The sequence below is a fragment of the Pan paniscus genome, chromosome 1 (assembly GCF_029289425.2).
Source record: "Pan paniscus chromosome 1, NHGRI_mPanPan1-v2.0_pri, whole genome shotgun sequence".
NCBI lineage: Eukaryota > Metazoa > Chordata > Mammalia > Primates > Hominidae > Pan > Pan paniscus.
This window is the reverse complement of record NC_073249.2, coordinates 91,472,971-91,498,792: the sequence shown is the minus strand read 5'-3', so window position 1 is coordinate 91,498,792 and position 25,822 is coordinate 91,472,971. Positions and strand designations below refer to the sequence as shown.

Genomic DNA, 25,822 nt, shown 5'->3' with positions numbered 1-25,822 from the left:
GCGCCTCTCCCTCTACACCTCCCTGCAAGCTGAGGGAGCCGGCTCCGGCCTTGGCCAGCCCAGAAAGGGTCTCCCACAGTGCAGCGGCGGGCTGAAAGGCTTCTCAAGTGCTGCCAAAGTGGCAGCCCAGGCAGAGGAGGCGCTGAGAGCGAGCGAGGTCTGTGAGGACTGCCAGCATGCTGTCACCTCTCAATGCCACTGCACTCCAGCCTGGGTGACAGAGTGAGAATCCGTCTCAAAAAGAAAAAAAAAAAAAAAAAATGTAACTATGTGAAGTGATGGATATGGTGATAACTTGACTGTGGTGATTACTTCACAGTATATACATATATCATAACATCATGTTGTGCACCTTAAGTATACCCAATTTAAAAAAAATTAAAGTAGAATACAAATATATAATTTATCATCTTCACCATTTTAAAATGTACAGCTCAGTGGCAATAAATACTTTTTTATACTCAATTTTTATTTGTTGGTTGTACCTCACTAAAGCTGAAAAATATATTTGAATAAATGTTAAAGAAATGTAAGTATACACAAACAAGAAAATAAGTAGGTAGAAATTGCAATCTTTCCTGAAAATAAGCCAAAAGAATAAAACTCGTATTTAAATTTTTTGAAAAAAAATTAGCAGATGGAACGTTTTCTTACATTTGTACAAATGTACTCAAAAATTTTATTTTAAATCAATTTTAATGACTTATCTCCCATAAATTTCTTACATAGAAAGATTAATTTGTCCAAAGTCACATCTTATAATATGTTTTGAGAGAATTTTCTGGTTTTGGCAAAAGGGGATCTGCGAATGTGACTGGGGCAGCCTCAGGAAAACATAAGAGGGGGAATTTCTTTTTAAAAGAGACCTCTGGCCACAGACACTAAGTATTTTTAGTAAAAAATGTGGTTAGGCACTGATGGAATTTTTTTTTTTTTTTTTTGAGACGGAGTCTTTCTCTGTTGCCCAGGCTGGAGTGCAGTGGCACAATCTTGGCTCACTGCAACCTCTGCCTCCTAGGTTCAAGCGATTCTCTTGCCTCAGCTTCTCGAATAGCTGGGACCATAGGCACGTGCCACCACGCCCTGCTAATTTTTTTGTATTTTTAGTAGAGAGGGGGTTTCACCGTGTTAGCCAGGATGGTCTCGATCTCCTGACCTCCTGATCTGCCTGCCTCGGCCTCCCAAAGTGCTGGGATTACAGGAGTGAGCCACTGTGCCTGGCCCACTGATGGTATTTTGTAAAGCAGGAAGGAAATAATTGTACCATATAATGTTACAAAAATTAAAATTAATATATATTTTTTCTTTGGAATTTATCTTCTGGATAATTTTAATTTAGAAGGAATTTCATTATTTTGTTAATGATTATGGGGTTGCTGTCAGATATTATTTCTACTTTGCTCAGTAATTTGCAGTTATCTGTGAGTTCTGTAGCCTCAAAATTAAAAACTAGGGTGTGGTAATCTTTACTTATATAAAAGTGCAATTTTTTGTGGAATAACAACATTGTTTTATTCTCTAATTATACTTTGCTTTATTTTACTTTGCAAATGATTTTAAAATTCTCCCTCTTTTTTTTTTTTTTTTGGAAACAGAGTCTCACTCTCTTGCCCAGGCTGGAGTACAGTGGCACAATCTCAGCTCCCTGCAATCTCCACCTCCTAGGCTCAAGCAATTCTCCTGCCTCAGCCTCTTGAGTAGCTGAAATTACAGGCACACACCATGGCACCCGGCTAATTTTTACTTTTTTTGGTAGAGACAGGGTTTAGCCATGTTGGCAAGGCTGGTCTTGAATTCGCCTGCCTTGGCTTCCCAAAGTGCTGGGATTACGGGTGTGAGCCACCGTGCCTGGCCTGATTCAAAAATTCTAATGGGCGGGGCACGGTTGCTCACGCCTGTAATCTCAGCACTTTGGGAGGCCGAGGCGGGTGGATCACGAGGTCAGGAGATCGAGACCGTCTTGGTCAACATGAAGAAACCGTCTCTACTAAAAATACAAAAATTAGATGGGCATGGTGGCTCTTGCCTGTAATCCCAGCTGCTCAGGAGGCTGAGGCAGGAGAGTCGTTTGAACCAGGGATTCGGGGGTTGCAATGAGCCGAGATCCTGCGGCTGCACTGCAGCCTGGGCAACAGAGCAAGACAGCAAGACTCCGTCTCAGGAAAAAACAAAACAAAACAAAAATTCTAAGGAATACAGTTACTTGTAGTATTGATGTTTGGCATAGGTCATTCCAATCTTTTTATTATGTATTATGGTTTTTGTAGGTTAGTATATATTCTCTTGAATATTTATCTTTGTTTACTGTTCATAATTTTATTATGAAACCAATTTTGGATTTACATAGCGATTTATAGATAGATTTACATAGCAACTTATAGCTTTGAATGTATTTGTAGTAAAGAAAGAGTATTGAAAATAAATGTAGACATTCTACTCAGGAAACAAGGAAACTTTTTTTAATCTTTCTTTAACCTTAGAATTTAGAAATGATAATAAGATGAAACTAGGTTTGGACCTTTTTCTTTTGTTTTTTTGTTTGCAGTTTTTTTTCTTTTTTTTATTATTTTTATTTATTTATTTTTTATTATTATACTTTAAGTTCTAGGGTACATGTGCACAATGTGAAGGTTTGTTACATATGTATACATGTGTCATGTTGGTGTGCTGCACCCATTAACTCGTCATTTACATTAGGTATATCTCTTAATGCTATCCCTCCCCCCTCCCCCCACCCCACAACAGGCCCCAGTGTGTGATGTTTCTCTTCCTGTGTCCATGTGTTCTCATTGTTCAATTCCCACCTATGAGTGAGAACATGCGGTGTTTGGTTTTTTGTCCTTGTGATAGTTTGCTGAGAATGATGGTTTCCAGCTTCATCCATGTCCCTACAAAGGACATGAACTCATCATTTTTTATGGCTGCATAGTATTCCATGGTGTATATGTGCCACATTTTCTTAATCCAGTCTATCATTGTTGGACATTTGGGTTGGTTCCAAGTCTTTGTTATTGTGAATAGTGCCACAATAAACATAAGTGTGCATGTGTCTTTATAGCAACATGATTTATAATCCTTTGTGTATATACCCAGTAATGGGATGGCTGGGTCAAATGGTATTTCTAGTTCTAGATCCCTGAGGAATCGCCACACTGACTTCCACAATGGTTGAACTAGTTTACAGTCCCACCAACAGTGTAAAAGTGTTCCTATTTCTCCACATCCTCTCCAGCACAGAAAGAGTATTGAAAATAAATGTAGACATTCTACTCAGGAAACAAGGAAACTTTTTATCTTTCTTTTAACTTAGAATTTAGAAATGATAATAAGATGAAACTAGGTTTGGACCTTTTTCAATAATTCTGACCACCATTCAGTAAATTTACTGTATAAGAAAAGTAGAGGTTTGGGGTTGAATTTTGTTTTATTTTTTCCCAAAGATGTCTATCTCTGATATCTTAGGGCCTGGCAATTGTTTTTGGTCATAGGTGGGCTCTGAATAAATGTCAGTTGAACAAATATATAAAAACCAAACAAAGGAATGCTATTTCCACTGCCTTCAGAGTGTCACAACAAATATCAATGAAAAAGAAACAAAAATAAAGACTCAATTAATTCTCCAGTGAACACTTCAGTCCTCTAAAGGTACTTCCCTGTGTCCACCAAAACTGCTCTCTAACCGAACGCAAGCAAGGGGACTCCAATGCTCTCAGGCCATGAACTAATGAGAAGCTTCATGCCTGCCCTCAGTCTTTCTTCATACCCAGGGCAAAGCTGGCCCACAGACTTCCAGACATGCTCTCTTTGTTTGGGTAGGGATGGGGATCCAAGTCCCCTATGTATTTCCTCCAGAGCCACCTGTAAAACATGGGTGAAATCTACCTGCCCTCTAGCCCACCACTTCCAGGTCAAGCCCACTCATGGACCACTTTAACAGTGACAGTTGACTTGACTGGGGAAACTGAAAAAAAGGAGCTTTCTTTAGATTTTCCGATAATCTGCATTGCCATTGCTGCTCCTTTTTCAGCAGCACAGAGAGTTGGATTATGGAGGGTTGCCTGCTTATTATGCAGCTACATCCAGGATGCTGAGTGTCTTCTGATCATGATCAAGAGCAGAGTGAAGAGATACAGGCGGAGGAGAGGATCACAGAGAGGTAGAAGTGGGAGACTGGTGGATAGGTCACTAGGCACCACTGAGTGACTACCATCACTTCTCACAGATTAGATTATTGACAAACCAAGTATGGATTTGATTTCTCCAAGGCCAAAAGCTACTCCATCTTCTAGCCAGACCACAGACTTTGTTTTAAGCCAGGACTCGTTGTCCAGCAGTTAGTGCAATTAGGGAGGTTGGGAGGATGTACACAAGAGCAGGGAGAAAATCTGGAGCCAGACAGTGGGAGAGGCAGAGGGGAAATGAAAAACCCCGTGGGAGGCTGCAGCAAAGCGAGGCAGTGTGGCTTCTCTGACAGGGAAGTCAGCAGAGGGAGAGGTTTGTCTGTCTGTACAGCAAGGGAAGTCAGATGAGAGTGCAAGAGGGTGTGGAGAGGGGTACTGATATCTGAATTATGAGGGCAGGTGTCCTGCCAAGGAATCCTTCCTTTAACAGAGCTTCAATGCTGCTCCTGTTCCTCCTCTTCGAGGGTCTCTGCTGTCCTGGGGAAAATACAGCAGGTAAGAAGAGTGCAGGTGGAAAGATACCTATGTAGGGCACCAGAGGGCTGAGAGGAAGCTCTGGGGAGGTCCTGGGGGAAGGGAGCAGTACTCTTCTAGGATGCCCTTGGAATATGCCTTTCAGGCTAGTTCCAGGCAGAGAATTCTTGCTCTCAGTCTCAGTTTTTGTCTCTGATTTTGGAGAGAGGAAGCTGGCCCCAGAGGAAAAGGGTATTGGAGTATGTACAAGCTGCCTAGCTGTCTCTCATCTCTGGGTTCCTTTTTTCCCTTTGGCATCACTTTTCCCATCCCTTTACATTCTCTCTACTTGTCATTTCCCTCTCTCTCAGCTCCCCAGGCTCTACAATCCTATCGTCTAGCAGCAGAGGAGCAGCTGTCCTTCCGCATGCTCCAAACTTCCTCCTTTGCCAACCACAGCTGGGCACACAGTGAGGGCTCAGGATGGCTGAGTGACCTGCAGACTCATGGCTGGGACACTGTCTTGGGCACCATCCGCTTTCTGAAGCCCTGGTCCCATGGAAACTTCAGCAAGCAGGAGCTGAAAAACTTACAGTCACTGTTCCAGTTATACTTCCATAGTTTTATCCGGATAGTGCAAGCTTCTGCTGGTCAATTTCAGCTTGAATGTAAGTTCGTTGCTCTAAGCTGATAATTTGCCTGGGAACACCAACTATTTTCCAAAGTGGAAGATAGTATATAGACTCTGACCATCATTTAACCTTACTAACCTTGTTCCCCACTCTCTGGCTCCCACTCCCTCCTCTGCTTCACCCTTCACCACCACCCACACTCCACCATATACACAAAAGGGCCTGCATGTACATATCTCAACATGAATATAGCTTCATGTCTGGCTCTTTGGAATGATTGTCTCCTCTGGATCTTCTGCCCCTCATTCCTGCCCTCAGACTCAGCCTTTCTCAACCCTCTTTCTGCCCTTCTTTATCCTTTGCCTGAGTGTTGACATGGACTGGCCTGTACCTAACCACTTTCACGTGAATTATTTATGACCAATCTCCTATCTTCCTGATAGCCTTCCCATCTACCACTTTCCCATTAGTTATTTCAAAGTATCTTTATTATCTTCAAATTTTCTTCCCACAAATTTTCTTCCCCTTTGCCAGTAAACTCTAGTCTCCATATGATTTCCCAGCAAATTTTTCTTCCCTTGAATCTCTTTACTGTCTAAATTGTTTGTTTTTCTTCCTTGTCATTCTTTCCATAATGATCTCTCATCCCTGCCCACTCTCAGACCCCTTCGAGATCCAGATATTATCTGGCTGTAGAATGAATGCCCCACAAATCTTCTTAAATATGGCATATCAAGGATCAGATTTCCTGAGTTTCCAAGGAATTTCCTGGGAGCCATCTCCAGGAGCAGGGATCCGGGCCCAGAACGTCTGTAAAGTGCTCAATCGCTACCTAGATATTAAGGAAATACTGCAAAGCCTTCTTGGTCACACCTGCCCTCGATTTCTAGCGGGGCTCATGGAAGCAGGGGAGTCAGAACTGAAACGGAAAGGTGAGCCCAAATCTCTCTCTCTCCTCTTGTTCCTAGTACTATAACTCTCGTATTTGAATTTGCCTCTCATCATCATTTTGAAAGACATAGTGAGAGACTAGAGAATGAGATGTGTGGGTTCAGGACTGTTTCTTAGACAAGAGAAAGAAGTGATTATTAAATCACTTTTAGTATTATTACAAAGGCACCTGAGTCTCTGAGCTCTGGCTTGGGGTGCCCTTCAAAATTCCATTTTTTTTCTATCTTCTTCTTCCTAGTGAAGCCAGAGGCCTGGCTGTCCCATGGCCCCAGTCCTGGCCCTGGCCATCTGCAGCTTGTGTGCCATGTCTCAGGATTCTACCCAAAGCCCGTGTGGGTGATGTGGATGCGGGGTGAGCAGGAGCAGCGGGGCACTCAGCGAGGGGACGTCCTGCCTAATGCTGATGAGACATGGTATCTCCGAGCAACCCTGGATGTGGCGGCTGGGGAGGCAGCTGGCCTGTCCTGTCGGGTGAAACACAGCAGTCTAGGGGGCCATGATCTAATCATCCATTGGGGTGAGAAACAGCTGAGGCTCTGCTGGGAAATAATGAAAATAGCCCTGGGGCTTTTGAGTGTGGGGCTGAGGAAATGGGTAGGAATGCTAGGCACAAGAAGGGTAAAACTGGGACAATCAAAATAAAGAAGGATAGAGTATGACAGTAGTTAAATTTTAAGAAAATGGAAGTAGAGAATTAGACATACTAACAGAAAAAGGAGGAGGAACTAGTGATTTAGTGGGAGAGGATTGGGAGGAGATCACAGACAAAGGATCAGGAGGAATTGAAAAGAGTGCTCTGGAAAACACAGATGAAAACTCTAGGAAGGTCCCACCCTTGTGAAATGGGAAATCTCAGCTTGGTGGAATAGAGTATTTTAGGGTTGGTGTTCTTATTCTATCCCCAACCAGGTGGACATTCCATCTTTCTCATCCTGATCTGTTTGACTGTGATAGTTACACTGGTCATATTGGTTGTAGTTGACTCACGGTTAAAAAAACAGAGGTGAGCTTTTTCTTGTTCTTTGTTTCTTCAGCCTGTAATCAATTCATTCCTTTTTCCTCTATCTTCTTTTTTTTTTCTCTGCCTTTCCCCTTTATTTCCTTTCTTTGAGATTAATATCCTCCACTTTTCCCACAGTTCACATAAGAACGTTCTTTCTCCCCACACACCCAGCCCTGTCTTTCTCGTGGGAGCCAACACCCAGGACACCAAGAATTCAAGACATCTGTTCTGCTTGGCACAAGTATCGTGGATCAAAAACAGAGTATTGAAGAAGTGGAAGACACGCCTAAACCAACTCTGGTGACATTTGCTTTACCTTATACATAAAATCCTTGTCTGCATCTTCTTAAACACCGTCCATGTCCCATAAGGGAAGTATGCTTTTATTTAAACAGTTTATACTAGCAAAGATACTGACCCCTTTAGGAATACTTTTTCCCCATCTTCCAGAGATTTGTTTTTCCTGCTTTGGCTACATATCCATCATTGTTGATTTTTCAAACTATAATCCAGATACTTCTTTTTCATGGATTCCCGAGATCACCCAATTGATAGCTCTTCTGTACTCCCCAAATTGAACTGATCTTCACAAGCACATTCATCTCTTCCTACTCTGAACAGTAGTTATTTAGTTATTTTTTGCTCTTTTTTTTTTTTTAATCTCAGTTGCTTGAAAGTAGGATTTAGGTATTTGTGTCTGTATTCATGACCAGAAATCTTATCTGAATTCAGGGCCAGCTTCATAAGCATGTGACCTGTGCAGGCACATGGAATCGTATGCTCTGCAAGAACCCATGCTAGATTTAATGCTCTGCTGTTGTCATCTTGGAATCCTTAGTCATTTTCAAACAAGAGATATTGTATTTTCATTTTTCACTGACCCCACAAATTATATAGCTGATTCAGTGTGAATGTAATATTTCTCAATAAATGCTGACTGAAATAAATTTGTTGTTAGATCAAGAGATGTTGTTTTACTCCATTCCCTCTCTGATATCTCTGCGTCATTTGACTGTGCTCTTACTAAAACTCTTCCTCTCTCCCTTTGTCTCTCACCAGAGGTGAAGGAGGCAGATGAATGCCTCAGACTCCACAGTGATTGGAATGTTAATGAATCTTCAGGGATATTTAGGAAAATAATAACATAAGGGCTATCTCCTGTCAAAGTGAGGACAGGTTTGAACTGGCATTCCTACTTCCCTGAGCCATGTGTATCTATGTGTGTCTTTGTGGATGTGCATATTCATGGGAGAAATTCATATTTTGAACAATTAGAAAGAGGACATAGGGTTTGAGCCAGAGCTAAGGCAATGAAGCAAAAGACTGATTGGATGCCAGTTAAGCTACATGCTTGTTTTTATTTATTAGTGTGGCTTATTATTATTATTATTTACAGTTTGTTTTTCTTTAGTTTTTATATGGATTCTTACATTTACATAATTTACTTCATTTGAGATACATTTGGTTGAGCCTACTGGAGAGCAGGAATCTGGTAGAAGTGCAGTGTTTATATACATGTCCAGTCAATCCCTCCCTTGGATGGAATAATTGAGCAGGTTGTGCATATTTCTTTTCTTTTCTTTTCTTTTCTTTTGAGATGGAGTCTCGATCTGTCGGCCAGGCTGGAGTGCAGTGGCCGGTGTCAGCTCACTGCAAGCTCCGCCTCCGGGGTTCACGCCGTTCTCCTGCCTCAGCCTCCCCAGTAGCTGGGACTACAGGCGCCTGTCACCACGCCAGGCTATTTTTTTTTTTTTTTTTTAGTAGAGACGGGGTTTCGCCATGTTAGCCAGGATGGTCTTGATCTCCTGACCTCGTGATCCACCCACCTTGGCCTCCCAAAGTGCTGGGATTACAGGCGTGAGCCACCGCGCCCAGCCGGTTGTGCAGATTTTTTTAGTGGAAGTTATAAACTTCATGCTGGGCATTTTCAAGTAATCAGCAAGGGTCCCATGATCACACATCCAGGCTGCACTCTTACTCATGAACAAGGTATGAGGCCAGCCTTTTCACTGTTGAGAGTCCATCACCTTCCATATGGCACATCCAATCAGTCTATCTAGAGTCAGGCCTCTAGAATCGGGAGAGGAAGGTAGAATCTTAAAGGGTTGTTTGGAGCAACAAATGATGAAAGGGGTCAGGGTTCCATCACGTGGTATAACTCTACAGGGGAGGACCTCTATTAGAATGAAGAGGTTCAAGTAGGAACCTTTCCGTTTTTGGCACAAGGTGTGCGTAAGTCACAAGCTATACCTCCGGAGACAATAGATCTGGGCTGCCTGCACATATACATCCTTCTTCCCCATAAAATGACATAGAAGGGTAAAAAAAAGAGCCAGAGGACAAATAATCATGTTATAAGAAGTATCAGCTCAACAGGACTTGAGGAAGTTTAAATATCAGTCCATAATAGTGTCAGAAAAGCTCTAGGTCTTCCCTGTAGTGTGGTAAACCTTTGGGCTGGGTATTTTCATTATAACTCCTGGATGATGGTGTACTTAGGAGCAAAATATGTTGCTAAATTGCCCCCAAGACAGAGATGTTACCTAATACTATTAACAACTTCATTCTGGCTGAAACTTTGGGACATGGGACTTATTCTAGAAGACCAATGTAGTTTTTTTCAATAGCTAAGTATACCAATTTCTATTCCCACCAGGTATAAAACGAAGAAGGTAATCTGCTTTGCTGACAGTACACATCTGGAGCTTTCTGCATTCTGTTGTAAATACAAATACAGTAGGAATGAAAGTAGGTAGTTTTGGAAAAAGAGATGGAGGGGGTATTCTTGATGATTGCTAAATTTCTCTAGAAATATCATTCATTGTTTGAGGGAGAATGCAGTGGGACTGGTGGAATCAGAATATGCTGGGGCCAAAGCTCAGAAGAGTGCAGTAGCCACATGCCCTGGATAAACCATGACCTAACCTGTCTGCTATCTTCTATCTAATGAATGAGATAAGCTGAGGATATGGGAGACTTGATAAGTGGAGCAACATAAACTGAAACAGGGGTCCAGGCCTCCAAGTGTATCACCTACAAACGAAGAAGGATGCAGCACCTGCTCTGGAGCTTGTGTTCAGATGAGTAGGTATAGTTAAGGGCACATGACTCCTTCTTCAGGTTATGCATAGAAGGTACCTATAGATTTTTGAAACTTAGACTTTACTCTTAAGGAATTAGAACTAGTTCATAATCTTTCCTCATTAACCATTTTCTCATTCTCACTTCCTTATGTAAATGGTTCCATTATCTTACTAGTTTCTCAAGATCCAAACTTTCTTCTGTTTGCTTCATTATTCTTCCTGAATAGCAAGTTACCAAAGCCTTATTTATAAATTTTCTTATGTTCCATTCCCTCTTCCTTGATCCTGCCCCACGTGTGAACACCACTGCCAAAAATGTAATGCAAATTACTAAACCCATTATCAACAATGCCATAATGATCACTTATTGAGCATGAGATCTTATTATAGCAAATAAGAGAAGTATTTTATAGTTAAAGCTGATTGAATAATAAAAATCATCTGAATGGGGCCTGCTGTAGGCCAGGCACTCTTCTCCATACTTTATACATATTAACTCATGTAATCGTCTTATCAATCCTGAGCATATAATATTATTCCCATTTTATATATGAGGAGACAAAAGTCACATAATTAGTAAGTATGTAGGCAATTTTGCTCCAAAATTCCTGCTTTAACTACTACACTACACATTCACTAAATAACTATTGGAAGCTTGTTATGTGATAAATGCTATTATGGTAATGAAATGCATTAAAGACACAAGAATGAATTACCCTGTCTTCACAGAACTTACGTTGGCAGTGGGGGGGGGGCTGGAAAGACAGACAATAAGTAAACAAAGATATTATATTAAGGTGATGACATATTAAGATTGATAACTGAATCAGGGGAAAGGAATCAGAGAGAAATTATTTATTATTTCAAAATTTGTGGACAGAATGGGCCACTCAGAGAATGTGGCCTTTGAGAAGGGAACGAAAGCAAGAACAAACACAAGTCATGCAGTATCTGGGGTAAGAACATTTCAGGCAAAGGAACTACAAAGAAAAGCAGCATTGTAAGGGCTGTTTTCTAAAACCTGTGAGAATTCCAGTTTAGGTGGATTGGAGTAAGTGATAGGGAACATAGGAAATGAGGCCAGTGAGTTCGAGTCAGATCACAAAGGGGCCTTATAGGCTATTGTACAGTGATTAAAAGCCATTGCAGGGTTTTCTTTGTTGTTGTTGTTGTTGTTCACAGTAATATACTTTACTCAATTGTTATAAACTGTAAATAGCTTAAAAGTTTCCTTGACTCTGAAAAACAAAACAAAGGATTAGTAGTGTTTTAAGCAGAGTTAAAAAGATTGCTTCAGTTTTTTTTTAATAGAACATCTTTTTTTAAATTTTATTATTATTATACTTTAAGTTTTAGGGTACATGTACACAATGTGCAGGTTTGTTACATACATATACATGTGCCATGTTGGTGTGCTGCACCCATTAACACGTCATTTAACATTAGGTATATCTCCTAATGCTATCCCTCCCTCCTCCCCCCACCTCACAACAGTCCCCAGTGTGTGATGTTCCCCTTCCTGTGTCCATGTGTTCTCATTGTTCAATTCCCACCTATGAGTGAGAACATGCGGTGTTTGGTTTTTTGTCCTTGCAATTGTTTGCTGAGAATGGTTTCCAGTTTCATCCATGTCCCTACAAAAGGACATGAACTCATCATTTTTTATGGCTGCATAGTATTCCACGGTGTATATGTGCCACATTTTCTTAATCCAGTCTATCGTTGTTGGACATTTGGGTTGGTTCCAAGTCCTTGCTATTGGGAATAGTGCCGCAATAAACATATGTGTACATGTGTCTTTATAGCAGCATGATTTATAGTCCTTTGGGTATATACCCAGTAATGGGATGGCTGGGTCAAATGGTATTTCTAGTTCTAGATCCCTGAGGAATCGCCACACCGTCTTCCACAATGGTTGAACTAGTTTACAATCCCACCAACAGTGTAAAAGTGTTCCTGTTTCTCCACATCCTCTCCAGCACCTGTTGTTTCCTGACTTTTTAATGATTGCCATTCTAACTGGTGTGAGATGGTATCTCATTGTGGTTTTGATTTGCATTTCTCTGATGGCCAGTGATGATGAGCATTTTCTCATGTGTTTTTTGGCTGCATAAATGTCTTCTTTTGAGAAGTGTCTGTTCATATCCTTTGCCCACTGTTGATGGGGTTGTTTGTTTTTTTCTTGTAAATTTGTTTGAGTTCATTGTAGATTCTGGATATTAGCCCTTTGTCAGATGAGTAGGTTGTGAAAATTTTCTCCCATTTTGTAGGTTGCCTGTTCGCGCTGATGGTAGTTTCTTTTGCTGTGCAGAAGATCTTTAGTTTAATTAGATCCCATTTGTCAATTTTGGCTTTTGTCGCCATTGCTTTTGGTGTTTTAGACATGAAGTCCTTGCCCATGCCTGTGTCTGAATGGTATTGCCTAGGTTTTCTTCTAGGGTTTTTATGGTTTTAGGTCTAACATGTAAGTCTTTAATCCATCTTGAATTAATTTTTGAAGTTTTAAATAAATGTATAATGCTTGTTAGGTAAAAGGAGATGAGTTCCAAGAAGCAGAGAGTAGAATAGTGGTTGTCAGGGCCTAAGGGGAGGAGTCAATGGAGAGATTGTGGTCAATGGGCACAAAGTATGTAAGATAAATAAGTTCTGGAGATCTACTATGCAGCACAGTACCTATGGCTAACAATGCTGTATTGCATTCTTAACATTTGCTAAGAGAGATCTTGTGTTAAGTGTTCTTACAACATACACAAAACATTAGTATTACTAATAAAGGGGGCACGAAGAGACTTAGGGCTTTGATAGTGGTGATGTTATTATGGGCGTATACTTACCTTTATACTCATTGAGTTATATACATTAAATATTAACAGCTGTTTACATGTCAATTCTACCTTAATACTGTGGTTAACAAAAGGAGATGAGTTCTTAAACACAAGTGTCAACTGGGTTTGCCATCTGTGACTACAAAATGGGACATGATTATATCTACACTCAAATTACAGTGATCCCAATCTGCTTATCTTCATGAGTACAAACTTGTCCCCACTAAAAGTATGCCTCACTTGTGCTTACAACCCAGTCTTTCTGAATCAGTTACCAAGTAACACCTGCTTTGTTTATTCCTCTCCAGTTCATGCTTCCCTTTGTCAGCTGTCTGCTGTTCTCAGGGTTGCTTGGAACAGCTTCATAACTGCTGGTGCCCATGGCAAGAAGATGATGTTGATTCCAAGGGTAGCTACCACCTATTTCTCCAAAGCTTCTGTTCAGTCCTCAGATGGCTTTATGTAGGGATGCTCCATACAGAGACACGGGGTATGGGCTATGCTTCCTTTCTTTGACTCATTTGATACCCAGTTCCGGAAGTTGCTTGGCTTGTGTTGTCTTCTTAAAGCCTCTATGTACAATAACATCAGATTCTGACTCTCATCCAACTCTTGGGTTTCAGTGAAGAATCTCTTAGCAACTTTCCCTTCAGTTTTGATTGACTGGCCAAATCAGCTAGTTGAGTCATAGCAGTAATTACACAGGTTGCAAAGGATTAACAGAAACTCAATTTGTTAAAATACCAAAAAAAATTCTCAATTTCTGTCACTCTTAATGTAAGTGCCTTGCTTACCACTATATATCATATGTATGCGCCCCAGTGCCCAGATTATACATTTAAAGAAAAGAGAAATTCCATCAAGGGAGGTAGTGGGTTCCATTTCTTGTATCAAGAAAAAATTTAGATTACCAACATTCTTCAAATAAAGAACAATCATTTTAAAATACGAAATAAAAATATTGAGTTTCCAAGCAAATTTGTTTGAATGTTATAGTATGTTTAATTTTTATCATTTTAATAAATAGTAGTGTTTTATATATATAGACACCATTCTATTGATTATGGGTTATTTATATGCATATTTGTTTGCATAAGCAGGCAAGACTAAAGAGAGGAAATAATAAGCACAGTAATCATAAAAATGTATATATTAAAACCGATACAGGGAGATTGTTTACCAGCAATAATTATCTATATAATTATCAAGTGAAAAAGTGGTCCTACAATTAATCATAGATGGTCATTGTTGAACAGAACACTATGCACCAGTTACCATTGTTGGAGGAGGACTCCAACTACATGGAGAGTAGCAAAGATCATCACCATGCCAACCACCAGGAATAGAAGTCCAAACACTTCTGCCCAATGCATCTTGATATCAGAGTTTCCAAGAAAAACACAACACAGTCAGGTCCTGGATAGGACGACACTTTACTTACATAGAGTAGAGATAGAGCAAAATCACTTTCAATAGTGTGTGTCAGTCCCCCTTGGCCTGTGGGTCCCTCCTGGCAGCCCGCACAGTTGGCCTGCATACATCTCTCTTGTGCCGCAGCAGAAGGACCCTTTCCTTTTCCCCTTGGAGCCTGAAATAATGAAAGCTGGGAGTGTGCTACAAAATTGGGCCATTTATGCACACACTGAAGCAAAAGGAGGAGCACACGTTGAGTCTGAAATAGGGAAAGACTTTCCCACATAGGAAAATAACCCTGGCAAAAGCTGTGGGGGCTCTTTGTCTCCTGGTAAGAAAATGTTCCTGGCCTAAGGCCCATTCTTATGTGGCCAAGTCGTGGAGTTGAAAGACCACATGCATAAGACCACCTTTCCTTACAGCCCATCCCGACTCTTGTCTGGCCACTGAAACAGCAGATAAAACATATCAAATCACCCACCTTGATTTGGAGGTGTAGTTGGGTCCCATGGAGCCCCTGAACAACTTGTGCAGATGCAGTTTGCTCAAACAGCCTCTTTTATTTTGAAAGAGCACTTTACCAGAGTCAATAGGGGAACTAAAAGCAGGAGAATGGTTCTCATCAGAAATCCCAAGTGCTTGGATTAAGGTAAACAAAGAGTAAAAAATGAGTCTGGGTGGACTGTGGATACATAGCTGACAAGGACCTCACTGAGTGTGGATATTCAGCTTGGTTTCTACCCTCCCTAAATTAATGATATACACATAGCAAGTGGTGTTGGCCATAACACAACTAACACCCTGTTCTGCCAGCAGATAACTGAGGGCTATTCAGTTATCCATCACCCCCTTGGCTAGTGAATTTAGTGGCTCTTTTTCTTAGATGGCTCAGGCAGTAATGTTAACTAACTCCACCACCGTCAATGGCAAATTGTGTATTGTTTTTCCAGGATATGTATGCCTATGTTGGATTTGAGGACACAGACAGTAGAATAGAGCCAGCTGTCAGTTTGTTCACCTGGCAGGGTGTCTCAGGCAACCCTGTGATGTGTCAGAAATGTGGATACTTCCAATTTAGTGTCATTTTGAAAAAGCATGTGAGACCCTCACATTCCCAAGCAGCATGCCCATGTGAGGGTGACAGGCACTCGGAAGTCCAGTATGCCCCACAGAGGAACATATAATCCAGGGGAGCACATGTAATGCTGGTCAGGGAGCAGTTGTGTTAAGAGTCTGTAGTCCAACTGTACAAAGCTTTGTTTGATTTAACCATGAGTTAGGTGGCAGGGTAAAGTTGTCCAATGTATGGACCTTCCCATACTATTTGTGATGTTTAATTTGCCTTTGATTTTTTTTTTACCTCTGATTTTATGTCTGTGGAAGAGGTAAGCTTCACTCATGGAGTATTGGGTGCCCTGCACATTTGAACTGCACTGAGGGTGTCACTCTTTGACTGGAACCTCTGGTGACCATTAGAAATCCTATCAGGCTGCTGATGGGCCACACATGGACTATTTGAGGAAATTCAGAGGAAACCTTCTGAATATGTGGGTGGCAGATCCAATAGCCCTTCAAATCTCCACCTGCTGCTACTGCTGGGCTGATCTTCACCAATGTGTTGTCAATCCAGGCACTCCAACTACATTATTATATCCATAACACACAGGGTATTATTAAGGAACAAAAGGGAGAGAGATTAGTATCCCTACTGACTACCTGCTTCTGGTACTTCCAGTGGCTGGAAGCATTCCTGTCTATTAGTTGGGGTGCTAGAAGTCTGAGTATTGCAACCCAGGCTGTCTGTCCCAGTCCTGAGGCTACTACCTCTGTGGGTACTCATTGTTCTTGTTACTTGATCCAGATCTTTTGGACTTGAATATCCAGTCCAGAAAGGAAGGTCACACCCTGCACAAACTTGACGTGTCGGTTAATGTCACCTATGAGAATGGAAGAATTGGATTTCCCAGTGCCTCTAGAGTGATCTTAGCACCCTGACAGTCCCGGGTTCCATCGCCCACCCCAGTACAATCCCATAAAAAGGAGGACTCCAGGAGTAAGTATTGCCTTCAGATTAGAGTCAGAGAGGTGGTATTTAGGGTACAATGGCAACCTGAACTGCAAGCCATCTCTAAGACTTACACTCTAAGGGGAAAGAAAAAGGAAAAAAAAATGGTTGGGAATACTGAGTTTGAGATTTTGAAGTCCCAGCCTGATACGGCTTGGCTGTGTCCCCACACAAATCTCATCTTTAATTGTAGCTCCCCTAATCCCCACATGTTGTGGGAGGGACCTGGTGGGAGGTAACTGCATCACGGGGGTGGGTCTTTCCCATGCTGTTCTCATGATGGTGAATAAGTCTCATGAGATCTGATGTATGTATAAAGAGGAGTTCCCCTGCACAAGTCCTCTCTTGCTTGCCATGATATAAGAAGTCTTTTTGCTCTTCCTTCATCTTCCACCATGATTATGAGGCCTCCCCAGCCACGTGGAACTGTGAATCCATTAAACCTCTTTTTCTTTACAAATTACCCAGTCTCGAGTATGTCTTTATCAGCAGCATGAAAATAGACTAATGCACAGTCTAATCAAATGGCTGCCTGATCTACCGTGACATCCACCATATCAAACACCAAGCTCAGTGTTTCCCAACATGCATTGCAGTATCCTCTTCCCCCTACAATCGAGTGCAGTGTTTAGTGTCCATTCTGTCCTAGCCAGATGTGGGTACCACCCCAATAGCAAGCCTTATTTGTTGTCCTATTTTTAATTGTTACAGTCTATTTTTAATTGTTTCATTGTTTGATGAATTGTCCTATTTTTAATTGTTTCATTGTTTGATGGTTCCATTGACTTGCAAGTAAGAGTGCACATAATAAGCCCTCTGCATTTTATGAGAGTGCATCCACTGTTGTTTTGCTTGGGCAGTGAAAGATGTTCCTTGGTCAGAGTAAAGCCTCATATATTATCTATAAACATGACACAGTTTTTTTCAAAGGGGGCTATGGTGATTCTAGCATCCACATTTTGGGCTGTAATAGCAATACCACAACCTGAATAGGTGTCAATAGTGGCAAGGCACCACCAGTGCTTGTGGCTAGGGGCCATGGGTTTGATGTGGTCAATCTGTCAAATTCAGGCAGGTCCTAGTCTTTGGTTAATTTGTCCTTATTTTTCTCTTTGGATGATGTGGGTCCATTAGCAAGAGCCACCATGTCCTTAATCTTGGCATTTTCTAGGATCATCTCTTGGATCTTATCCAATTTTTATATCTAAGATGAATGTCCATTCTAAGTCCATATAGGTAGTAGGCTGCCTATTTGCCACAAGCTTCATCAGCAGGAGAGTTAATTTATATTTTGTTTTAAAAGATCATTTGTTATATGAGTAGCATTTTTGTTCCTCACAGGCAGCAAGATGCTGCCATAGTTCCTGTCCACACACAGGCAATCCTTTAATAGTTCAGTCATTTAGTTGACCTTCTCCTGGTCAGGAAGCTAGGCAGTTCTCTGCTTGGGATTCAAGAGCCTATGGAACATCCTTCAAAATATAGCTGGAGGTAGCTAAGTCCCCGCAGCTCTTGAATTATGTTCACCTGAAAAGTTAGCACCATAGGATGCTGCCAAGATTTATCACTTGTGCACTTTGGAGTAGTGGTCTGAGCCATACCTGGACCCACTTGAGCCACAGCTGGATTGCCAAGGAACTCTGCTGTGGAATGCAGAGAGCTTTGAAATCTTTCTGTCCCCAGGGTCCTGGCATTCTGGGCATGTGATGGTTGGAGCAGCCCTGAAGATCTCAGAAATGCCTTTGGGATCATTATTCCATTGTCTTAATATCGCCAGGCTTCTGCCCATTCCTACTAGTCTTCTTATTAGAGGGTTTCTTGGCCACATCCTTGGTGTCCTCTCCTTAACTACCTTTTTTATTTTTTACAGCATAGCCAGGTTGAGAATTTTCCCAATCTTTAATGTCTGCTTCTCTTTTGATTATACATTCCATCTTTTTTTCCCTTTCTTTTCACATTTTACTGTAAGCAGCCAAGAGTAGCCCGACTACATCCCAACACCTTGCTTAGAGATTTATTCCACCAAATATCTTTTTTCATTGTTTGTAAGTTCTGCCTTCCACAGAACACTAGGGCATAAATAGAATTTAATGAAGTTCTTTGCCATTTTATAACAGGGCTTTTTTTTCCTTCAGGTTCCAATAATATTTTCCTAATTTTGGTCTGAGATCTTATCAGAATAGCCTTTACTGTAAATATTTCTGCCAATAGTTTTCTGATCACAATCACTTAGGTAATCTCTAAGAAGACAAAGGCTTTCTCTGCATCTCTTCTCTTCTTCTGAGCCCTCACGGGAATCACCCTTAATACCCTGTTCACAGCAATATAGGCGTTTTTTTGCATTAACATCCAAACTCTTCCAGTTTCTACTTACTACTCAATTCCAAAGCTGCTTCCACAACTTTATGTATTTATTAAAGCAGGACTCCACTTCTCAGTATCAATTTCTGTCTCAGTATGTTCAATCTACTGTAACAAAATGCCTTCGACTAGGTGATTTATAAACAACAGAAATGTATTGCTTACAGTTCTGAAGGCTGGGAAGTCCAAGATCAAGGCACCAGCAGATTTGACGAGGGCATGTTTTTTCCTTCAAAGATTGTGCCTTTTGCTATGTTTTCACATGGTAGAAGAAAGAGATAAGCTCCCTCAGGCCTCAATGAGTCTGCAACAGGGAAAGATAATCCCACACAAAGATGGTAAGCCTGGTACAGGCTGTGTGGGTTGTTTGTCTCTTGGTAAGGAAGTGTTCCAGGCCCAGTGACCATTGTTTTATAGCCTATTGTGGATCAAAAGACCAACTGCATAAGACTGCCCTTCCCAAAACAAGTACATGTAATAAACAAACACAAAGTAAAGTCAATGGTATGTTCTAATATTTAAATTAGCCAAGTGTAAAAAGCAGAACTAATTTTGCAACTTAAATCTTCATATCCAAATAATGCTATTCAAAGTATGGTCCAAGGAATAGAGTCAGACTAAGAAACATTTGTTACTCATTGTTGAAAAGATAAGTATAGAAATTGAGAGTAAATGTTTAGAAACTTTTATGGAAATTCAACAAAGTCATTTTACGCCTGTTAATTTAATAGTAAGAAAGAAAGGTCTTGTATGTCCTGTTTCATTTCATTTTTAAAATAATATGTTTCATTGTGTTTTACAAAGTCTACAGCAAATCTGGGAGAAAACACTGGTCTTTCACCTTAGGTAGGTTGAGAAGCACAGACATAGAATGTGAGAAAGGGAACATGGTCAGGTGTAAAGAGTACATGGGTAGAATGTACAGGCCTTTGTGTGTCATGCTACAGTATTTGGATGTGATCTCATAAGAAGGGAAAAAAACATGTGTTTATAAACTATTTTTAAGAACTTCTTAGAAAAATTGATCTTGAGAATGTGTCCAAGTTTATTAACACGTTATCAAGGAAATCAGCAAAGTGATAAAAAAAATATTTCAGAAGTGCAAGTTTCAGAGATGTTATAAATTTGGAGCGGTGACAAATTTAAAAAATAACACTTAAAAATAATAGTGATTATAGTTTTATTTGAAAGGTTCATAAAGGCATAATAGCCAAGTAATTTATTTACACAGAGCGTCTGTAGCAAAATTATCTGAGATGCCAGATGTGCAGCCATAATATCAGAAGAAAAAAATAAAAGAAGCAAATGAGAGATACAAGGTATCTAAAATTGAAATGACGTGTTTTCACTCTCAAAACTAGCATAAGATATAAAAATGTATTTAACAGAGATCTGAAAAAACAATTTCTGATTTCAAAGATGCCATTGCCAGGGGATTTCTTCTACTCTGAGCTATAAACAAAAATGCTGATGACACAGTTCACTCATTTCTTACTTTAGGACTATTTTACTTTTTTTTTTTTTGACACATGGAAGAGTTTTTGAGAGTAGCTACAATGTTTGCATCTTAGAAACATAACTGAGTCTGCAACATAGAGGTTGATTTGAAGGGTGTCAACAAAGAGACGTCTGGGCTGGGTGTTGTGGCTCGTGCCAGTAATTCCAGCATTTAGGGAGGTAGCTGAAAAGATAGCTTGAGCCCAGGCATTCCAGACCTGACGGGGCAACATGGTGAGACTATTCTCCACAAAAAGGAAAAAAGGACAAAAAACAGATTTCTGTAGTAATCAGGGTGCAAATTAAGAAAGGATTGAACTAAAAATAACAGTGGTAAATCTTGCTATACAATTTAACCTAAACTAGAAGTTAAACAATACATTATGGAAAAAATGCCAACCTGTATTAAAATCAAGAAGAATTATTCTCTATGAGCTCTACATTAATTCATTCTTGAAACATGACCAAAATAATATAAAGAGTTACAAAATGGTCTCAGCAGTCACTGTGATGGAATTAGGGAAAGGCTCTGAGCCTGTACTTGGGCCCTTAGTACATCTTACATCAGGACCATCTTTATGGGAATAGCACTACCATGGAAAAGGTTTGTCTTATGGGGCCCCAAGATAAGAAGTCTGAGAGTATTAATAAAAGAAACAGAAAGTTAAAGATTATTGGGATTTTCTCTTGTCAAATAAAGAGGCAAATAGAAAGTTGGTAATTATTAAAAGTAATTTTCCAGTTTTTCAGTTTAAGTACTGCCTATGATAAAGATGATGGTCCCTATTTTAAAGAGAGGTACAGTTTCATCAAAAAAGCTGATAATATTTAAAAATAGGCTGTCAAAATAGATACGTCATGGGAAAATAGAGAAAGAACTGAAGTATATTTTTAAATTTTCAGATAGAAATTAAGGGAATACAAGATGTCAGAAAAGAACTGGTTACTGTAATTAGCATTACTGTAAATTTCTATGTTTGTCAAGAATATGAGAAAATTTTAGTTTTTTCCCTAAGAAAGAGGCTATTGAAAGATTCCAGTTCAATAACTTAAGACATCTTTGGAAAGAAGAAGAAAAATTATAAATTGATAATCATACATTAAAGAGAACATCTAGAGGAGAACACTAGAGTCCAGCAGAGAATTGATGGGAAAGATCTGAGGTACAGAAGGAGAAGAAAGTGAGTAGCCAGTTTCACTGAGTTGGGCCAGGAGTCCAAAGGGGCTTGGTATAGCACATGCTTTTCAGAGCCCGAAAGCTCCCTGTCTAGAGCTTTGAGAAGTGATCCTGACCTTAGCAGCAGCACAAACTCTGTCCTTAGCGTTGCAAGGGAAGAACAAAATCCCCTCTCACTGGCAGAGTGACCTCTGTGCTTGGCTTCATGAACAGAGAATGAAGCCCTTCTGCCCCTCCACACATCCTCTCTTTGTGTTACCAGAGACTGGAACAAATGAGCCAGGAGGCTACCTGTTTGGGGGAATGAGTCACAGCTACGACTCCACTAGCAGCACAGGCTCCACAGCTGGGATTTTCCCCTCTTCATGGTGCTGTAGTGCTGCTGCTACAGGGAGCAAGAGAGATTGAAAGCAGTGTGTCTCGGGGTGTTGGGGACTACCCCATACCACAGACACCACCAACACTAGCCCACATTATTTGGGACCTAAAGAGTCATTCCACTACTGCTATTGCCATGGCCCTTACCATGCTGGCTGCCCAGAAACCTGAGAACCTGCTCACCTACCTGGCTCACTGCTACCACTACAGTCATCCAAGCAAGCCACTTGGGGGCTCAAGAATCAGCCCACTGGTAAACGCCAACACAGGTGCCAGGGTACACCACCCTGGGGCACAAAGATAGGCATGCACAGCCCGCTGCTGCTACTACTGAAGCCTGAAGACTGACCCTCCTGGCTTCCTAGTCCCCAGCACAACTTCACCACAACCTCCACTAATAACTAAAACCTAACCCTGATAGGAAACCACAGATACCCCTAGCATTGTTTAGAGCCAAAGATATGCAGAGACTATACTACTGCATACACCCAGAGTCAAATCCAAAGTGCCCAGACCAATCGATAGATATGTCTTCAGGAAAAAGTTGTCTCTACAAAAGTAAATTCAAAAAATAAAAGAAAGCAACTGTTACATCAGATGTGCAGATATCAATGTAAGGACATAATAAACATGAAAAAGCAAGAAAATACGACACCTTCAAGGGAATGCAATCATTCTCTAGCAATAGGTATTAATAAAAACATCTCAGAAATCTCAGATAAATAATTTAAAACATTGATTTTAAAGAGGCTTACTGAGATAAAAGAAAATTCTGAAAAATATTACTGAGAAGTCAAAAAATAGTTTATCGATGGGAAATTTGCCAAATACATAGATATTTTTAAAAAGAACCAAACAAAAATCTTGGAACTAAAAAATTCATTGAAGAAAATGCAAAATACATTTGAAATCTTCAGGAATAAATGAGATGAGGCAGGAAAAAATATCAGAACTTTAAGAAAAGTCTTTGAAACAACTCAGACAAAGTTAAAGAAAAAGAGTTAAAAAGATGAGCAAAGCGTTTATTACATTTGGGAGTAAATAAAGTGACCAAATATATGGCTTATCACTATCCCCAAGTGTATTAGTCAGTTCTCACACTGTTAATAAAGACTTGCCTGAAACTGGGTAATCTATAAAGAAAAAGAGGTTTAATGGATTCATAGTTCCACATGCTGGGGAGGCCTCGCAAACATGACAGAAGGCAAAGGAGAAACAAAGGCATGTCTTACATGGTGACAGGCAAGAGAGCTTGTGCAGGGGAACTGCTGTTTATAAAACCATCAGATCTTGTGAGACTTATTCACTATCATGAGAACAGCACAGGAAAAACCTGCTCCCATGATTCAATTACCTCCCACTGGGTCCCTCCCTCAACACATGGGGATTATGGGAACTACAATTCAAGATGAGATTTGGGTGGGGACACTACCAAACCATATCACTGAGAGTGAAAAGAAAATGAAAGAATTAGAAAATCTATTTATTATTTATAAATAGTATAAATTATTGTTTATGACTGGTATAAAATTAGAAAACCTATTTATTTTTGTAAAATAATAGGTGAAAATCTCTGAAGTATAGAAAGAAATTTATACATTCAAATATAGGGTTCAATTATCCCCAGCCAGGTACACTACAAAAAGGTCTTCTTCATGGCACATTACAATCAGACCATCTAAGGGAAATGATAAAGAGCAAATCCCCCAAACAGCAGAAGTCTCTAGTCACTGATAAAGGAAACTGTATTGTGTCCGGAACTGGTGGGTTCTTGGTCTCACTGACCTCAAGAATGAAGCCGTGGACCCTCGCGGTGAGTGTTACAGTTCTTAAAGGCGGCGTGTCTGGAGTTTGTTCCTTCTGATGTTCAGATGTGCTGGGAATTTCTTCCTTCTGGTGGGTTCGTGGTCTCGCTGGCTCAGGAGTGAAGCTGCAGACCTTCGCAATGAGTGTTACAGCTCTTAGGGCAGTGCGTCTAGAGTTGTTCATTCCTCCCGGTGGGCTCGTGGTCTCGCTGGCTTCAGGAGTGAAGCTGCAGACCTTCCCGGTGAGTGTTACAGCTCGTAAAGGCAGTGTGGACCCAAAGAGTGAGCAGTATTAAGATTGATTGCAAAGAGCGAAAGAACAAAGCTTCCACAATATGGAAGGGGACCCGAGTGGGTTGCCACTCGGGGCAGCCTGCTTTTATTCTCTTATCTGGCCCCACCCACATGCTGCTGATGGTAGAGCCAAGTGATCTCTTTTGACAGGGTGCTGATTGGTGCGTTTACAATCCCTGAGCTAGACACAAAGCTTCTCCACCTCCCCACCAGATTAGCTAGATACAGAGTGTGGACACAAAGGTTCTCCAAGTCCCCACCAGAGTAGCTAGATACAGTGTGTCAATTGGTGCATTCACAAACCCTGAGCTAGACACAGGGTGCTAATTGGTGTGTTTACAAACCTTGAGCTAGATACAGAGTGCTGATTGGTGTATTTACAATCCCTGAGCTAGACATAAAGGTTCTCCAAGGCCCCACCAGAGTAGCTAGATACAGAATGTCCATTGGTGCATTCACAAACCCTGAGCTAGACACAGGGTGCTGATTGGTGTGTTTACAAACCTTGAGCTAGATACAGAGTACCGACTGGTGTATTTACAATCCCTGAGCTAGACATAAAGATTCTCCACGTCCCCACCAGACTCAGGAGCCCAGCTGGCTTCACCCAGTGGATACCGCACCTGGGCTGCAGGTGCAGCTGCCTGCTAGTCCCGCACCCTGTGCCCACACTCCTCAGCCCTTGGGTGGTCGATGGGACTGTGCGCAGTGGAGCAGGAGGTGGTGCTCGTCAGGGAGGCTCGGGCCGCACAGGAGCCCATGGAGGAGGTGGGAGGCTCAGGCATGGCTGGCTGCAGGTCCCGAGCCTTGCCCCTCGGGAAGGCAGCTAAGGTCGGGTGAGAAATCCAGCGCAGCGCAGTGAGCCGGCACTGCTGGGGGACCCAGTACGCCCTCCGCAGCCGCTGGCCCAGGTGCTAAGCCCCTCATTGCCGGGGAGGGGGGGCCACCAAGTCCACGCCCACCCCGAACCCCAGCTGGCCTGCAAGCGTGCGCGGCGCCCGGTTCCCGCTCGCGCCTCTCCCTCCACACCTCCCTGCAAGCTGAGGGAGCTGGCTCTGGCCTTGGCCAGCCCAGAAAGGGGCTCCCACAGTGCAGTGGTGGGCTGAAGGGCTCCTCAAGTGCCGCCAAAGTGGGAGCCCAGGCAGAGGAGGCTTCAAGAGCGAGCGAGTGCTGTAAGGACTGCCAGCACGCTGTCACCTCTCACTGTCAGGTTAACAGTAGATTTATGAGCAGAAATCTCACAGGTCAGAAGAGAATACAAAGTGTGAAAGAAAAAAAGAAAAACCATGCCAGCTAGGGAAACTATACCAAGCAAAATTATTCTGCATAAATGAAGGAGAAATACTGTTTCCTAGAAAAGCAAATATTGAGGAAAATTTGTTAACACTAGGCATGTCCTATAAGAAATGCTCCAGGGATTAAAGCCTATAACAAGTTAACAACAACAAAAAAATGCTCAACTGAGTACTAAACCTGGAAGTGAAAGGAGCACATTTACCATCATGAAAACACACAAAAGTATAAAATACACTGGTAAAGCAATCACACAAAAGAGGAAGAGAAAGGACTCAAACGGTACCAATCTAGAAATCCACCAAACCACAATGACAAACAAGGAAAAAATAAAGGAATGAAGAATATACAAACTACCAGAAAATAATTTATAATGTGACAGGAATAAAGCCTCACATGTCAATGATAATT

General features: G+C 41.3%; 1 protein-coding gene across 1 annotated transcript; it reads left to right on the top strand.

The window, feature by feature from the left end:
* The first annotated feature begins 4,523 nt into the window (after positions 1-4,523).
* Positions 4,524-8,104, top strand: LOC100985794 (T-cell surface glycoprotein CD1e, membrane-associated). The gene is made up of 6 exons (XM_003821003.7): positions 4,524-4,676; positions 5,006-5,302; positions 5,929-6,198; positions 6,456-6,734; positions 7,127-7,220; positions 7,356-8,104. Exons 1-6 carry the CDS (start codon positions 4,571-4,573, stop codon positions 7,522-7,524), a joined length of 1,215 nt encoding a protein of 404 aa, XP_003821051.4. The 5' UTR covers positions 4,524-4,570; the 3' UTR covers positions 7,525-8,104.
* Positions 8,105-25,822: the final 17,718 nt, after the last annotated feature.

Excerpts from the sequence above, each read along its gene's own strand:
- LOC100985794 (XM_003821003.7), top strand. The coding sequence starts at position 4,571 with ATGAGGGCAGGTGTCCTGCCAAGGAATCCTTCCTTTAACAGAGCTTCA. Across the intron at positions 5,303-5,928 it reads TGGTCAATTTCAGCTTGAAT|ACCCCTTCGAGATCCAGATA; the intron begins GTAAGTTCGTTG and ends GCCCACTCTCAG. Across the intron at positions 6,199-6,455 it reads GTCAGAACTGAAACGGAAAG|TGAAGCCAGAGGCCTGGCTG; the intron begins GTGAGCCCAAAT and ends TCTTCTTCCTAG.